The following is a 16919-nucleotide window of genomic DNA, read 5'->3' as shown; positions in this document are numbered from 1 at the left end:
ATTCACTCGAATCTTTATAATATTGTGATTAATCACGAGTCATGGCTGATTCAATATCTGAGTCAAAATAAACAATATTCGTCAACTCTCACAAACCTGAATTGGTGGATTAGTGATTTTTATGATACTACAGAGTATAGAGTGGTCATAACGACATAAAAGTGCCAATAGAATATGCAAAGAAGATCCATACATTCCCTGGTCCATGGTCGTGTTGATCTAAACTTGAAACTTGATTCAGCTGTTAATTAGTAATTTGATTAATTTTATAAATCTAGCTCAAACATTGCCAACTGCCAAGTAAACCTTAAAAACTCAAAAAACAAAATAAAATAACGTTATTTTAATAAAATCGTTTTAATTCACGAGTTGATTTAATGCCCTAATAACTTAAATTATCTTTCAAGTCAATTTCTAAATTACATCTGGAAATCCTAAAACTTAGTTCTCATTTTATGAGAATAATTTTCAGTATCAAAACAAAACTATTTAAATTCAAATTAGTATATTTATGAAATTTTTTATGGAACACAATGAATATACTTTAAATCTCGTTATAAAAAAAATTAAAAATACTGTCCTAAAAACAATCTTGAAAATGATTTGGTCCAGACAATTATCAACCTCATTCATTATATATATATATATATATATATATATATATATATATATATATATATATATATATATATATATATAATTGATCTCACGCTGTTCTCATCTTCCTATTTTCTTCAAAATTCACTTCCAAAAAAAAAAATCATTAAAGAGAAAGTTGGTGGGCCCCGTTTCCATCATACGGCCAGAACCCACTCCGAACTTTTCCTTCCACTATCAAATAGCGTAGCACCATCCAAAAACCCTCTACAGCTCCTCATATGATACCCACACTACCGCATAAAACCTTCGTAATTTTCTCTCCATCCAAACACGCCCTTATCTCTTTCCCTACAAAAATCTCAGTCACACTTTCACAGGAGCCAAACAAACCCTAATCAGTCTGAATAGAAATGCCTTTTTAGCCTTCAAGACGCCAGCTTTCTAGGGTTTATTTTATCAATTCCACCTCTCGCAAATGATATCTTTTGAATCGGACGCGAAAAATTCGAATGAAGAGGAAGAAGAAAAACCTAGGGTTTCTGAACAGGAAGTTAACAATGTTAGGGTTTCTAAGGTTGAAGAAGAGGAAGAAGAAGAAGGATCTAGGGTTTCTGAGTTGAGAAGTGAAAGCAGTTTTGATTTTGAAGAGAGAGAGCAGAATAACAGGTTAGCGGTAGGGGATTATAAATCTTTATGGAGTGAATTTGATGATTTTGTTGCTAATGAAAAGAATGAAGCAATGGAAGGTACGTCTAGGGCATTAAGTTACGGTTTTGAAGTTGGTGATATGGTATGGGGGAAAGTGAAATCGCATCCGTGGTGGCCGGGGCATATATTTAATGAGGCGTTTGCTTCGTCTTCGGTGAGGCGGACGAGGAGGGAAGGTCATGTGTTGGTTGCGTTTTTTGGGGATAGTAGTTATGGTTGGTTTGATCCGGCGGAGCTTATTCCGTTTGATGCGAATTTCGCAGAGAAATCGCAGCAGACGAATTCGAGGACTTTCATTAGGGCGGTAGAGGAGGCTACAGATGAGGCTAGTAGGAGGAGTGCACTTGGTTTGGCTTGTAAGTGTAGGAATAAGTATAATATTAGGCCTGCGAATGTGGCAGGGTATTTTGCAGTGGATGTGCCGGATTATGAGCCAGGAGGGGTTTACTCGGTGAATCAGATTATGAAGGTAAGAGATGGGTTTAAGCCGGGTGAAGCTCTTGCTTTTGTGAAGCAGTTGGCAGCGGGGCCTCATGGGTGTGATCAGGATGGTCTTGAATTTATTAAGAATAAGGCTAGGGTTTCAGCATTTCGCAAGGCTGTGTTTGAAGAGTTTGATGAGACATATGCACAGGCATTTGGAGTTCACAATTCACGGCCTTTGAATGATACAGCTAAGGTTTCAAATCAGCTTGCTAAAGAGCCAGCTCGAGGTATTGTCTTATTTGTCTTTCCCTGATTTGTGAGCTTTGCAGATTGCATAGGTTTTGAACATCTGGTCTGATTTGTGCATTGGAGATATTATCTTGATTTTATTGCCCCGTGATGGTGGATATCCATGCTTCTTCCTTGTGTGCCGTTTTGTTTCTATCAGATGCCATTTTACATTTCTCCTTGAGTAATGACAAATAGTTAGAATTACTTCACTATGCTTTTGCTTGTGCACTGAGTGCTTTCACTTCTCTGATGCAACACAAGCGTTTACCTTAAATTTGCAGTGAAGGTATGAGAGTTAAGATCTCACTCTGTTTTATAACATAAGGATGGGGTGTCAGTGGTTATCAAATGGTAAATTGTTTAACTCATTGACAAAGTGTAACGTAGTGGTTGTATCACAATAGCTTTTGAGGATGCGTGCACAACTTTGTTGAAACTCTTAATATAGCAAGCATGCACATTTATTTTTATGTATTTTTTAAAATGCTTGTATTTCTGATTTTCACCTCAAAGCATCATTGTGTGTGTCCTTTTATTCAACTCAATCTTTTTCCAAAATGGAAATTTCTGATCTTTATATCTTGTCTGCCTTTGAGAACTAATTGTCCCCTTTTAATGTAGTTGCTTGCTATTGAATTTGACATTTGATTCACGGAAGGATTTCCAATTTGCCGGGTAATAAAATGTTATGCCTGAGTTGAATTGTTTCATTTCATGTCAAATAAAGGCAGGTAGTATTAAGACTTCTAGCCTAAAATTCTGAGTTTAAAATTAACTTGCTGTTGCAATTAAAACTGCAATGTGTGTAATATACTCAACACTCTTTTCTTTTCTTTTTTTGTTGTGTAAGATTCACTGACCACGTAATTCTATGTTCTGTAATTTTAGGGATTTTATAAAACACTTGCATTTTTGGTATAGGTTTGGTTCTTTTATCATCACGAATCATACACGGGTCCTGCACTTTTCTTCCTTTATTAGAGTGTGTTTCATGAATTTCTCTTGATTGTCCTTTCGTATTGCCCCTTCTATTGGCTTTTTCTTATCCTATGTTTCATATTCTCATTTGGTTGTTGCTCCTTCAGCTCCTTTAAGTGGTCCATTGGTGATAGCTGAAGCTCTGGGTGGTGAGAAGAGCTCAAAAAAACCTATAAAAGTCAAGGAGCATTCAAAAAGGGACAAATATCTCCTTCAGCGAAGAGACGAGCCAAATGACCCGGGAACTTTTGAAATTGGCCAAAGGCAAGCAAGTTCATCATCCCCAGCCATTCACGTGGAAGGTTCATCAGCAGCAGAAGCTGGTGATTATGTGTTGCAGAAAAGAGCTCCAGCACCCCACATTTCAGAAAAACATGAACAGTCTCCATTCATAACCAAAGAAGGTGTTGATTCTAGTGAAGATGGTGCTGGCAAAGCAGCATTACTTTCGAATCAGGCTCCAGGATATGGTGGTGCTAGTTTAAATGCAAAGCCATCTCTTGATAACCAGGATGCTGTGAAAGAAATAAAAGGTGAACCAGGATCTGATGTGGCTGACAATCTGAAAAGTGTGGGGTGGTCTGATTTTTCTGGGAAGGAGCAGCTTAAGGGTGTTTCAGGTTGTACATCACCAACCTTTCAGGAACAGGAGGGTATAGTTGACCTTAAATATGAAGAGAGTGCAAAAGCATCCAGATCGAATGAAGTTTCTCAGCAAACTGAACTAAACTTTTCTGCAAGAGCTGAAGGAGACAGTGGATTGAGTAAAGTTCAGGATGGTGGCCCTGGTTCACATCTTTCACCACTTAATGCCTCACAATCTGGTGGAACAAGTACTGGTACTGGAGTGAAGAAGGTCAAAGTCGTTAAACGGCCTACGGGGCCCCTCAGCTCTGAGACATCTATTATGGGGGAGAAAAAGAAGAAAAGGAAGAAAGAGTTGGGAGCAGAAACTAATCCTGATCATCCGAAGAAGCGGTTGGCCACTGGAAAAGGTGGGGTAGCGGGAATCTCATCTGGAAAGTCCACTCAAATCAGTATGTCTCCTGGAGAGGATTTTCAGCTTAACAGTCAGAAGAAAGATGTTGGAGCCAGCAATACCTTGCCCAACAGTATTGAGCTTGAGCTACCCCAGCTACTGAGTGATTTGCATGCTCTAGCTCTTGATCCCTTTCATGGTGCAGAAAGAAACAGTCCTTCAGTTACAATGTCTTTCTTTCTTCGATTCCGGTCTCTTGTTTACCAGAAAAGCTTGGCTTTATCACCACCATCTGAGACTGAGCTTGTTGAAGCTCGTGGCGCTAAATCCTCTTCCAATATCGGGGCTTCTGACTATTCTGCCAGTGAGAATTCCAGAGGTTTGACATCTTCAAAACCAGCAAAATCCCTTGCCAGACTTGATGATCCAACAAAAGCTGGACAGAAGCGGTTGCCATCTGATCGCCAGGAAGAAATTGCGGCAAAAAGGTTGAAAAAAATTACTCACCTGAAGTCATTGGCTTCTGGGAAGAAGGCTGGACAGAGAAGTTTGGATACGCAGCGAGCAGAAGGAAAGGAGCCGGTGGCTACCCAGCGAGCAGAAGGAAAACCGCCTGCCGCTACCCAGCGAGCTGAAGGCAAACAGCCAGTGGCTCAAGCTCCTAGAAAGTTAGTTAAACCAGATTCTTATAAAAAGATGGAGCCTCCAGTTAGAGATACTGAGCCCACCATGTTGGTGATGAAGTTCCCTCCTGAGACATCGCTTCCATCTGCTGCACAGCTGAAGGCAAAGTTTGCTCGATTTGGGTCGATAGATCAGTCTGCAATCCGTGTCTTTTGGAAGTCATCACAATGCCGTGTTGTGTTCCGGAGAAAGCTTGATGCACAGGCAGCTCTCAGATATGCTGTTGGTAACAAATCCTTGTTTGGCAATGTGAATGTAAGATACAACCTCCGGGAAGTGGGCGCCCCTGCATCTGAGGCACCTGAATCTGAAAAAAGCAGAGGTGATGACACTTCTGTTGATGCCACACAGGCCAAGGATCCTCTGGTGGAACGACAAGCAGCAGCATTTGCACACCAGCCTCCTTCACAGTCAGCAGGCCAGCTGAAATCGATATTGAAGAAACCAAATGGTGAAGAAGCAGTACCAGTACCTGGTGGTAATGGTGGTAGAGGAACACGTGTAAAATTCATTTTGGGTGGGGAAGAAACTAATAGGGGAGAGCAAATGATGGTTGGTAATAGAAACAACTTCAACAACAATGCTAGTTTTGCTGATGGTGGTGCTCCTACTACTACTGTTGCTATGGATTTTAGTAGTAAGAACTTTCAAAAGGTTATTCCTCCATCTCCATTGCCTATCCTTCCCCTTCCTACTCAATTTGCGAATGACCCACTTAATAATTCACACCATCATACTGAAGTACCACCCAGAAATTTGCACAATTTCATTATTCCTCCACCAAGCTCTGGACCTAGTACACCAAGCATGGATATCTCTCAGCAGATGCTGAGCCTTTTGACAACATGCAACGATCTTGTCACCTCTGTGTCAGGCTTGTTAGGCTATATGCCTTACCACCCTCTTTGACAACAAATATGGGCCGATACTCGCAACTCTCATCAAAGGATTGGACTGCATGACAAACAAAAAAAAAAGCCAGCCATCTCCTCCAAAGCTGCACGATTGCTATTGGGTGTGAAGCAATTGAGACACAATCGACATGGCCGCCCAAAATTTTGTCGTGAGAAGCAGCAACTGAAACACATGGACATGGGGTCTTTCTTGCCGGGTGCCATTTAAGCAAATCCATCACGATCAAGTTTGGTGTAAAACTATGTAGTTTTGAGAGTGGACTAGTCAAGAATTTGTACCAGTGCCATCCTTTTGCTTTTGGGCTCTTTTCCCCCCTTTATTATCTCTCACGTTATACCTGCTCATGGCATTTCCATTATGTGCCCGTTAGCCAACGCGGTCCACTGTGATTGCACCTGTCAAAAACAATGTATTTGTAGCGGTGCATCACGCCGATCATCTTGTGCTTGATCTGCATGTGGTGAGAGCTCGTACCAATTTGCTCGGTGCCTCTTCCTGTTAGATAGCGACCTGCCTGTGGCAATGAATTCGTTGTATATAGTCCACCGAACGTCTATGGTCGCACCCAAAATCTAATGATTATTTACTACTATAATAAATTAGTAACTCCTTGCAGTATTAAAATAATTAAATAGTCATCTGATGAGTGTTTGTCATGCCTAATTCAGTAATATTTTGTTTCAAGAAAATATCTTACTTTTCCTATACTTTAAAATAAAAAATAAAAATAAATTAGAAAAAAAAAAGTCAAGTGGATATGCATGAATTTAAAAATATAGAGATTTAAGTATATCGATTAAAAAAATTTCAGGAATAATTGGTTGTTTGTGATAAATTACAAGGATTAAATTTTAATGTTTTTGGATAATTTTAAAAATAAAAATAAAAAAAATTATTTTAGTGTATTTTTAAATAAAAAAATATTTTAAAAAACATTCAATACCATATTCTCAAGCATCTTAAAATCAAATTATGATTTTTTTTAAAAGATCAGATGAAATTCATGTTAAGTCAACTTAAATTTTTAATCAAATCAAATAAATTTTTATTTTATTTTATTTTATTTTTCTTTAACTCGAAATATTTCAAAAACCCAAATAAATGGCATCCAAGTGGAGCCATCATGTCAATCCAGGTTTTAATTAATCCTACCGGTCATGCTACAAAGCCGGCAACACATCGTTGTGATGATAGAAATCGGCTGCTACAATATTACTGCTTGCTACACGTTCCAAGGAGACGTGTGCCTCTACGTGTCTATAATATATCGTTCATTCTCCGTCCTTCTAGAAGAATACTTTTTTTCCTTCGAGGGTAAGGAAAAGACAAATAAAAATTACATATCTAATCTTAATTAGCAATACTTACTTTCCTATTAAATACAGACACGGGGATTCCAAGCATTTGCCCGACGGCAAAAAAAAGATATTATCCACCATTCTATCTTAATTATTACCTCTAATTATTATGCTTATCCTCCTACAAGATAATTAACGAATTATATTTTTTTTTATGAATACACATTTAACTTGAATTACTTGAATAGATTGTACATGATTATCGGATCAAGAGGAAGGTACTATTAATATTAATTATTAATCTGATTTAATTAATATTTATTTATTATAATTTGTCAAATTAATCTCCAAACGGAATTTAACCATTATACTGATTTATCAAGTTATATTTTATAAAAAAAATTATTTTTTTTAGTTTAATATATTAATGTTAAAAATAAATTTTAAAAAATAATTTTGATATATATATTTTATAGAGCTTATAGATAACTATTGCTTTTGGAAAAAAAACGCGTAGGATATTATTCATAGAGAATCTTAAAAAGGGAAACCTCTTGAGCCTCTCATTTAAAAGACGGCTCGCGCGGCTCAGGAATTTTCCGGTCACTTTCCTTCGAACCAAACAGAATTGTATATATACCCAACGTTTCTCAATTGACTCTTATAGAAAACCCCCGAAAAAGAACAATCTTTAAGGAAAAAATTCTCTCTTATTCTTGATAACAATACCTTGATCGTTTTTGTTTGTTTGTAGAGGAAAATAGTATCATGGAGTGCAGGTCATTAGAGATCACAGTTATCTCAGCCAAAGATCTCAAAGATGCCAATCTTTTCGGCAAGATGGATGTGTACTGTGTTGTTTCTCTCAAAGGAGATGATTATAATTCTAAGCAGAAACAGAAGACACACGTTCATAAAGACTCTGGGCCAAATCCTGTATGGAATTTCCCCTTGAAATTCACCATCGATGATGTTGCTGCTCAACAGAATCGCTTAAAGCTCAAGTTCATGCTTAAAGCTGAGCGAATGTTGGGAGATAAAGATGTTGGTGTAGTCTTCGTGCCTGTCAATGAATTGCTGGGTGCAAAGGATGGGAAAGGTTCCTTAAGCTATTCCGTCACTGCCCCGAGAGGGAGGATGAAAGGAACATTGAATTTCTTGTTTAAATTTGGCGAGAAATTCAATGTTACTGCGCCGGCGATGGCGAAAAAGATGGACGGGAACGTCTCTGCTTACCCTGCCATGGGATATCATGCTGCTGCCGGCGGGAAGGAAATGAACAAGCCTGTCACTGCCTACCCTGTGATGGGATATCAGGGTGCTGCAGGTTCAAGTTATGCATACCCTGCGCCACCACCTCAAGCGGGGGGGGATAAGCACCAGACTCCTTATCCATATCCTTATAATCAGCCGCCGCCACCACAACATGGTTATGGTGGGTACCCACCTGCTCCCGGACAAGGGTATCCGGGTTACCCACCACAACCCATGTATGGTGGTGGGTATCAACCTGGGATACAACAGAGGCCTAAGAAGAGTGGTAGAGGAAAAATGGGTTTGGGATTGGGAGCTGGATTGCTTGGTGGATTGCTGGTTGGTGATATGATTTCTGATGTTGGTGACATGGGTGGTTATGATGGTGGCTTTGATGGTGGTTTTGATGGTGGCTTCGACTTTTAGTTTTTTTTTTTTGCATTTTCTTATTTCCTAAGAAGAGTGGTAGAGGAAATATGTTGATTTGTTTTTTTAATGAAGTAATGTTAGTATTATGAAATATTTGAAGAATATTTATAAAAGATTAGCACTATTCTTTCTTTCTTTCTTTCTTTCTTAACAAATTTTCACTAATGTTGCCGATGAACATGTTGCTGATGAACATGTTGCTCAACTGATAGTAGGTTTTTTTCTCTTAGAGATCTCGTGTTCGAGCCTTTTTTATAATGAAAAAGAATCCACTCTATGTTCATAGTAGTTAGTTCAAATGCTTAATTTCTCGATTAGCTAGCATGGTTCTTCGAGAATTACACACACCAAAATCCATGCCTCATCAGTGCTAGCGCAAACAACCATTCCAAAATATATAAAAATCTGACAGTGGCAGGAGGTATCTATCATGTCTGTATCCCAAACTAATAGAGGAAGGACGCAGCGAGAATAATAATAATGAAAAAAATTCCATGGCAGCTTCTTCGTTAAGACTAATGCAGTGTTAATGGGTTCTTGCATGCCTTTATGTTAGGGAAGGGGGGGAAGAAGCTTTCGGCAAAGGGCATCAGTCCTCCCTTTCAAAACAGGCTTGGATGCTTTGGTTTTTTTTTTATTTTTTTATTTTTTTTATATATTTAACCCATTAAAACAATCTAAAAATACTAAAAAAATTAATAACAAAACCATCGCCACAATGATATTTATATTGATATTTATGTTGATGATGTCAGGTGGTCTTTTAGGTTGATATCTTGTACAAGGATTGTTGTTTTTTTTTTTTTTTTTGGGTGAATAATAACATCCAAATAATAGTATTTTTATCTTTCCATTAAAATTTAAAGTTGAATTTTCAAAGATATAAAGGAAAAGTACTGTTAATGAGTTGAAAAAAGATTTTACACAATTTTTCTCCTTTTTAATGTCCTTGGAATCGTGCGTGCATGGTTTGATTGGGAATTTGAACTCAAATTATATATATTATTGGGAATCCCTTTTTTCTAATATACACACACTAGCGCTAGCTAGTGGATCATTCAATTCAACACTCTTTGAAATCTTGCAAATTGACCATTGAGTGGGAAGGAATTATGGGATTCCAAAGGCAACATTACGGGTTGATACGTACACCAGAAATTCAGGAGCATTTCTTCCATGCCAGTATAGGCATCAGTACTCTTTTTTATTATTATTATTATTATTATTAACGTGGATGTCTAGGTCAACTTGCGCGCACCTCAGCTAATCCCACGAGTCCTGAAGTTAACAATCATATAAGCCTCCAGTGATCATCATATTAGTAACCACAGGACTCGAACCTGAGACCACATGAAAAGTAAACTCATTGATTTCAAACTCTTACCACAGGTCCCCCTACTAGATGATTAAGGCATCAGTACTTTGTTTAACGTCGATGTTGGCATGGAAATTGCTTATGTTGGTGTGTTTATGATTGTAATAACGGTTATAGTTTAAAGTGTTTTTTTATTTAGAAATATATTAAAATAATTTTTATTTTATTTTTAAAAAATTATTTTTGAGATTATCACACATCAAAACGATCTAAAAATTTTAAAAAAAATTATCAAAAAAAAATTAAAATTTAAGAAAATATGATTTACACCGCATTTCCAAACATGCTCTAAACCTTACTTGGCATCCACACACAACGGAGAAGGGAAAATGAAAAAAACAAAGGGTTAGCCAACAAACTCAGCTCATTATGTGTGTTTAGTAATATATTACTGGATATTTTTTAATTAAAAATATATTAAAATAATATTTTTCAGAATTTTTTTATTTTCAATATATTAACGCATCAAAAGCATTAAAAAAACCTCAAAATAATAAATTTAATATTTTTTAAATTAAAAAAACATAAACTACCACAAAACCTACAAAAATCAAACTTAATTTAGTTTAGTGTTATATGGATAGTTCACTGTGTTGTTTGGTGTTAGAATACACACCTCTTGCCATGGTAAAGAAGAAGAAATACATTAAAGTTAATTTATTACTGAACTTTAAAATGCTGAAAAAAAAGCTTAATTAATGTTTGCTTCAATTATTGATGTCTTCTAGGTTTAATTATCGTTTTAGTATTGCTTTCCCAAGTATTTAGAAAGAACTACTTAATTATAATTAAGGTATCAAAATCCTAGTAATCTTCGCGTAATCCTAGTAAAGCCTACTTAATTATAATTAAGGTAAGCTTAATTTGTAGTATCATTGTTTTCTGCCATGACTTAAAATCCTGGCACGACAAGGGGTTTCTCTTCAATATGATTATATAATATAACGTAGCACTTTAAAAACCCTGATCTTTTTGTGCATGCAAAGCCAGATTTCTCCCCTCAATCAGCTCAAATTAATAGCTTTAATTAATAATATTGACCTTCTTGATCTTTTCCTTCAAGATCACAACAATATGGATTACAGAACTCTAGACATTATAACTATAGTGACGTGCTTGAAAGGCCTTAAACTCTCAAAATTGCTCTCCAAAACTCGTGTTGTGGCCTCCATCGTCAGTGGCTCTCTGATTTCCAGGCAAGAAACACCGGTTTGCACATACAAAGGAATAAGCGGTCCAACTTGGGATTATCCGATGAGATTTTACTTGGAAGATTCAGTGTTCCAGCAGAGTCAATTGATGGTTGTGTTTCGAATCTGGCGCACCCCGATATTCCTTGGTGGAAACCAACTTCTTGGAGAAGTATATTTTCCGGTCAAGCTCCTTTTGGATAATTGGACAGAAGACAAGCAAGCAAAGGAGGGTTCTTGTCCAGTCGTGACTCCATCAGGAAAGCATCGAGGTTGCTTGGTTTTCAAGTATGATTTTGGACATGGTACGATTAGGGGTGCTCCTAAAAAGGTCGATAGGCTCCACCATTCGGCACCATATATTGATTAATCTTGTACGGTTAAATTTGAGAACCACCACCGGCGTCGCCATCTGAACCATGTGGAGGTTAATCTTGTAAATTTACGGCAATATTCACTTGACATTATTGGCTTTCTTGTTCCAATTAGTTTATATGGGTCCAAATTAGTTTTTCCATAATATATATAATTGTAGAGTTTGATTCTCTTTTATCTATTATAATTCTCTCTATTATTCAATTTGTGATCATGGTGATTGGTTTGGATTTTAATAAAATGTTGTATTAATATAAGGACTAGATTAAACTTTACCTTGCCAAGTGTCATCATGAGGTATAAAATCCCCGCAAAAACCTATCCCCTCTCAACACTCTACTCTCTTCAACCCCAAACCTCTCATGGCGACCCGACCCGGGTGCGATTTCGAACCCGACCATCCCAAAACCTCTTCAACCGCCGCCGCCATAACCCACAACCCGAATCGAGTAGCAACCCCGCCAATCTACCACCTATCCTTCAACCAAAACCACACCTGCTTCTTAGTTGGACTCCAAAACGGGTTCCGGATCTTCGACACGGACCCATTCAAACCCTCATTCCGCCGCGACATAGACACACACAGCGGCATCGGATTGGTCGCCATGCTTTACCGCAGCAACATCTTCTGCCTAGTCTGTGGCGGACCCGACCCTATGTACCCCAGAAACAAAGTGATGATTTGGGACGATCATGATTCTCGGTGTGTCGGAGAATTATCGTTCCGGTCAGAGGTGAAAAACGTGAAACTTCGTCGCGATATGATCGTTGTTGTGTTGAATCAAAAGATCTTTGTTTATAATTTCTTGGACTTGAAGTTATTGAATCAAATTGAGACGGTTTCGAACCCTACTGGACTGTGTGAGATTTCGCATAATTCGTCACCGATGGTTTTGGTTTGTTTAGGGTTGCAAAAGGGGCAAATTAGAGTGGAGAATTTTGGGTCCAAGAAGAGTAAGTTTGTTATGGCGCATGATTCAAGAGTTGTTTGTATGAGTTTAACTCAAGATGGGAGGAGGTTAGCGACGGCGAGCAGTAAAGGGACTTTGATTAGAGTGTTTAATTCTTTGGATGGTACTTTGTTGCAAGAGGTATGGTAATTGGTAAGCTAATTAGTTTGATTATGTGACAATGTGGTTGTGATTATGGTGATTAGTAAGCTAATTAGCTGTGGTGTTTTTGGAGTCTGTTGTAATCTTAATTGGTGTTAAAATTTTGTTGATGTGATTGTAAGTAGAAAGGAATGAACTTTTTGGATGCGAGCATATGTCTGCATGAGGTAGTTTTGGCAAGGATGATTTTCACAGTGATTAATTAATGGGTATGTTAATGTGATTTTGCCAATTTTGATCACATTAGACAAGTGCGCAGCCACTCTTGTTGATTGAAGATTTAGCTTATTTCTTTTATAAGAAAATGCAGTGTAGTTGCATAAATCAAAGAATTGTAAAGTGATTGATAACGGATTTTTAAGCAGTGAGCATGTAATGTAATGAGATCATGAGGTTTCTATAAAAAAAAGAATAAGATCTTTAGGTTTGAATGTTTTATGAGCTTGAATTTTTAATTTGTTTTTGTTGGAAACATAATTGAACATGTGTCCAATTTCTGTTTTTGGTCGATTAAGTAAGCATGTGTTTGTGCTAGATTTTCATCCAGCTAGAAACACCCAATTTCCTGTCTGTGGTTTGTTGATGCTATTTGCTAATGTTCAATGATTTCTTGTGCCCCATGCTAGGTTAGGAGAGGTGCGGATAGAGCAGATATCTACAGCCTTGCATTCTCGTCCAATGCTCAGTTCCTAGCTGTCTCAAGCGACAAGGGAACTGTACATATCTTTAGTCTCAAGGTTGATTCAGGGTCCCTGCCCTCATTGCCAAATGATAGATCTCACTTTGCATCTGAACCAATTCATTCTAGACTTTCATCTCTTTCCATTTTCAAAGGTAATTTCCCTATTTATTGTCACTTATTCTTTGAACTATAAATACTGTGCTAGTTAGTGTGAACTCCTGAGAAGTTAGTGCTAGCAGTTATTTGAAGGCTATAGGAGCCAGTAAATTTTAGTAGCTGGGCATGTTACACTCTTGCATAGGTTAAGATATGAGTTCTAAATCCAGTTCATTAGTTTGCATGGGTCAGAGAATCTTTGATTGTCATTGGCGAGTGTACAAGCCTGCTAGATAACTTCCCTTTAGGTTTTGATATCATTGTTTGGAAGTGAAGCTTATATTGGGCTTCTCTCATTATTTTACAGGGGTATTGCCAAAGTATTTCAGCTCTGAGTGGTCAGTAGCTCGGTTTCGATTACCTGAAGGTTTGCAGTACTGTGTTGGGTTTGGCCACCAGAAGAACACCATTGTCATCATTGGCATGGATGGAAGGTAATGAAAAACCAGATTGTTGTGGTAATTGAATCAATCCATTGTCCTGTTTTCTTCCTGGCACTCGCATGGTTCCCTGGGTGGTGTGCTAGGAGGTTATCCCTAGGGCTGATAGTGAAAATGTCTTTGGAAAAATAGCAAAAATCATATTAATGCAATGATGTCCATTCTCATAATATGCTTAGTTCTTATGCCTCGACCATAGTGGCTCCTTCGGCTTCCATGGGAATATGCTTTGGATTTGTCTCATTCTGCTTCTACTAAAAACCCTTGTTGCTTTATTCTGATGAGCATAGATGAACAATCGTTTAGAAGTAGTGTTACTGATATCATTGTGTCATTCCATATTCATAACAAGTTGAGCTGATTTTTCTCAATTGTGCTGGGTTTGAATTCCCATCGAACCTAGACTCTGCAAGTTAGTTGATGAATTCAAGAGTTAATGAGAAGTTATCTTCGGTAATCACATAAACCATATTACCATGTGTCCATTCTAATACTATGATTGGTTCATATGCCTCAATGATTTCGACTCCCATCGGAATATGTTTTGTATTAGTTACGATAACAGTGGATCTTCAATCAGCTTTAAGTGGACAAGATTGTATGTATATCTTGTTTTGATTATGAATATATCACTGTAATTCATGGATGGATCGTGTTTTTAATATTTACTGCACCTAAATTTTGTAATAATGATCATGAATAATCTTAACGAAGTTGTTTACTGGATGGTTTTGCAGTTTCTATAGATGTGAGTTTGACCCTGTGACTGGTGGGGAGATGATCCAGCTTGAATATATCAATTTCCTGAACGTGGAGAATTTCTGAGTCAATAAATTTGGGGGTAAATATTGTTAATATTATTTTCTCAGGAGACTGGAATTAATTTTACATATAAACATGCGAGTAACTAAAATCGGCTTGGGATTAACCCCATTGTTGGGCGGTGTAAGAAAAGGTTCTGGTGCGTGCTTTTTGTTAATAATGGTGCCCTGTAAATTCATGTAAAATAGTAGCCTTGACTGTGAGCGTGATGAAAGGGACAAGCATTTCTTAGGTGATCAGTTGGCAGAGCCAGAATACTCAACCTGGCAATCCTTTTTTTATCTTATTGAAGGTAAAGGATGAGGCTTGACAGTGATTTAACAAAACCACCCCAATAGTGTTAATACGTTCAATGTTTGACGTTCTTCTGTTCATCAAACAAGCTATACAATTTCAGAGAGCTCCTGAAAATTGGCTCTTTGGAACGATTTCAAGGCCAGGGAAGCTTCTCTATATTTTCATCGCCCCCATATAACAGCCAAGGAAATGCTGTAGCATCCAGACAAGGTTTTTTTTTATATTCCATTTCACAAACTGCGAGTTCATATTAAGAAAAAGGTCAATTTAAACACTTCCATTGAGGAAACGTTTGTGAATTGGAAAGCTGGAGATTTTGAAGTTCCTGACCATGCTTTACTTTTAACTATGATATTATGTTCTCATTGCTAGACATGGCCAAAAAATCTAGCATCTCTCCCCAAAGCGCCAATTTCCCAGTTTACGAATGCCATCATAGCCAAAACTTCGAGTTTTGAAACCCCCAAATGCCCACTCGGGGTTACGAAAGCTCGATAAATTGGCGCTTTGGAAAGAAGAAACCTTTCCATGCTATGGATTTGAGCAACCACACACACCAAGAGAGCGAAACACATGCGATGGAAAGAAGAAACCTTTCCATTAAATATTTGATAAACATGAGAGCTGCGGCGGCGGCTGCTGCTACATTATCTTTGTGCATCAAAAACATAAACAACTTGTAAAGAACAAACTAAACTGCCCGTCTAAATTCCTACTACATTGGATAACAACCGGTCGTCATACAACAAAATAAAACCTGATTTTATTACAAGTGGTTTTAGGCCTTTTTAGGTGATTTTGGCTCTGACCCAGAAGATTTCTCACTACCTGAAGTTTTCTTAGGCAAAAGTACTGGGTTAATGTTAGGTAACACTCCGCCGCTTGCTATTGTAACTCCTTGCAGCAATTTTCCGAGCTCTTCATCGTTTCTTACAGCCAACAAGACGTGTCTTGGGTTGATCCTGGTCTTCTTGTTGTCTCTCGCTGCATTTCCAGCCAACTCCAGCACCTAGAAACATGAAATGAAACAAATTAAAATACAAAAATAGATGATTGTATTGAAAAAAAAAAAGGGTTATCTATGGATTAGAACCAAAGAAATTAAAACAAAGACAGACTACTAATTTTGATTTAAAAAGGAAAAACGATTGTTCTTCCATAGGAACACCGAAAAAAAAATAGATCTGAAATTTTTAAATAAAAAAAGATCGAAACATTAGACATTTCTCAAAAACAAAGGAAACAGGGATGGTTCAAAACGGCAACACGGGATGTACCTCAGCAGCGAGGTATTCAAGAACGGCAGCCATGTAAATGGGAGCACCAGAACCAAGACGCTTAGCGTAACGACCTTTCTTCAAGAACCGAGAGATCCGACCAACAGGGAATTGAAGGCCAGCTTTGATCGATTTTGAAACGGACTTCTTGCGGTCTCCACCTCTTCTTCCTCCAGCACCTTTGGTTGCCTTTGTCGTTGCCTCCATTGTTACAGGGAATTGAAAAGAATTGAGAGATATTGAGATGCGGGTTCAAACGGTAGCGTTTTCTGAGAGGGAACTGAAACTGGAGAGCGGGATTTGAAGGGGATGGACCGAGGGTGTTTGGGCATTTATAGCGGAGTGTGACACGTTGGCGATCCGAGAAGATTTGGGTTTGAGATTAGAATGGGCGGTGAGATCGCGACAGGTTGGCGATCCTGGGTTTTTGAAATTGGTAAATGAAAATGAGAGTTTGGTTTTGGGTTGGTGTGTGGGTGAGGTATGTGAGTCGTTGGATTTGCCATGCTGGCAATCCGTGGAGATAATTGCTGATGTGAGTTTATAGCTGAAAATCTTAAAGTGATGATAAACATGCGTGTGTGTGAGTATTTAAATAATTATAAATTGATATTTTTTGGACCGTGAAGAT

The 16919-nt window shown here is 37.8% G+C and overlaps 4 protein-coding genes across 4 annotated transcripts; 3 read left to right on the top strand and 1 right to left on the bottom strand.

Moving 5' to 3' along the window:
* Positions 1-853: 853 nt before the first annotated feature.
* LOC18098684 (PWWP domain-containing protein 1) lies at positions 854-5879 on the top strand. The gene is made up of 2 exons (XM_024602377.2): positions 854-2021; positions 3111-5879. Exons 1-2 carry the CDS (start codon positions 1076-1078, stop codon positions 5573-5575), a joined length of 3411 nt encoding a protein of 1136 aa, XP_024458145.2. The 5' UTR covers positions 854-1075; the 3' UTR covers positions 5576-5879.
* A 1586-nt stretch (positions 5880-7465) lies between these two features.
* On the top strand, positions 7466-8697 carry LOC18098683 (protein SRC2 homolog). The gene has a single exon (XM_024602379.2). It carries the CDS (start codon positions 7648-7650, stop codon positions 8557-8559), a length of 912 nt encoding a protein of 303 aa, XP_024458147.2. The 5' UTR covers positions 7466-7647; the 3' UTR covers positions 8560-8697.
* Positions 8698-11818: 3121 nt separating this feature from the next.
* On the top strand, positions 11819-14998 carry LOC18098682 (autophagy-related protein 18a). Its single transcript, XM_006382432.3, has 4 exons — positions 11819-12593; positions 13241-13448; positions 13760-13886; positions 14630-14998. Exons 1-4 carry the CDS (start codon positions 11865-11867, stop codon positions 14715-14717), a joined length of 1152 nt encoding a protein of 383 aa, XP_006382494.2. The 5' UTR covers positions 11819-11864; the 3' UTR covers positions 14718-14998.
* Positions 14999-15585: 587 nt separating this feature from the next.
* Positions 15586-16605, bottom strand: LOC18098681 (probable histone H2A.5). Its single transcript, XM_006382431.3, has 2 exons — positions 16289-16605; positions 15586-16020 (listed from the first exon to the last, which is right to left on the bottom strand). The coding sequence occupies exons 1-2, from the start codon at positions 16493-16495 to the stop codon at positions 15790-15792; spliced, it is 438 nt and encodes a 145-aa protein (XP_006382493.1). The 5' UTR covers positions 16496-16605; the 3' UTR covers positions 15586-15789.
* Positions 16606-16919: the final 314 nt, after the last annotated feature.

The sequence above is a fragment of the Populus trichocarpa genome, chromosome 5, assembly GCF_000002775.5.
Source record: "Populus trichocarpa isolate Nisqually-1 chromosome 5, P.trichocarpa_v4.1, whole genome shotgun sequence".
Classification (NCBI taxonomy): domain Eukaryota; kingdom Viridiplantae; phylum Streptophyta; class Magnoliopsida; order Malpighiales; family Salicaceae; genus Populus; species Populus trichocarpa.
The sequence above is the reverse complement of the archived record's forward strand: the minus strand, read 5'-3'. Positions and strand labels throughout refer to the sequence as shown.

Excerpts from the sequence above, each read along its gene's own strand:
- LOC18098681 (XM_006382431.3), bottom strand. The coding sequence starts at position 16,495 with ATGGAGGCAACGACAAAGGCAACCAAAGGTGCTGGAGGAAGAAGAGGT. Across the intron at positions 16,021-16,288 it reads TTGAATACCTCGCTGCTGAG|GTGCTGGAGTTGGCTGGAAA; the intron begins GTACATCCCGTG and ends TCATGTTTCTAG.
- LOC18098683 (XM_024602379.2), top strand. The coding sequence starts at position 7,648 with ATGGAGTGCAGGTCATTAGAGATCACAGTTATCTCAGCCAAAGATCTC.
- LOC18098684 (XM_024602377.2), top strand. The coding sequence starts at position 1,076 with ATGATATCTTTTGAATCGGACGCGAAAAATTCGAATGAAGAGGAAGAA. Across the intron at positions 2,022-3,110 it reads TGCTAAAGAGCCAGCTCGAG|CTCCTTTAAGTGGTCCATTG; the intron begins GTATTGTCTTAT and ends TTGCTCCTTCAG.
- LOC18098682 (XM_006382432.3), top strand. The coding sequence starts at position 11,865 with ATGGCGACCCGACCCGGGTGCGATTTCGAACCCGACCATCCCAAAACC. Across the intron at positions 12,594-13,240 it reads ATGGTACTTTGTTGCAAGAG|GTTAGGAGAGGTGCGGATAG; the intron begins GTATGGTAATTG and ends GCCCCATGCTAG. Across the intron at positions 13,887-14,629 it reads ATCATTGGCATGGATGGAAG|TTTCTATAGATGTGAGTTTG; the intron begins GTAATGAAAAAC and ends ATGGTTTTGCAG.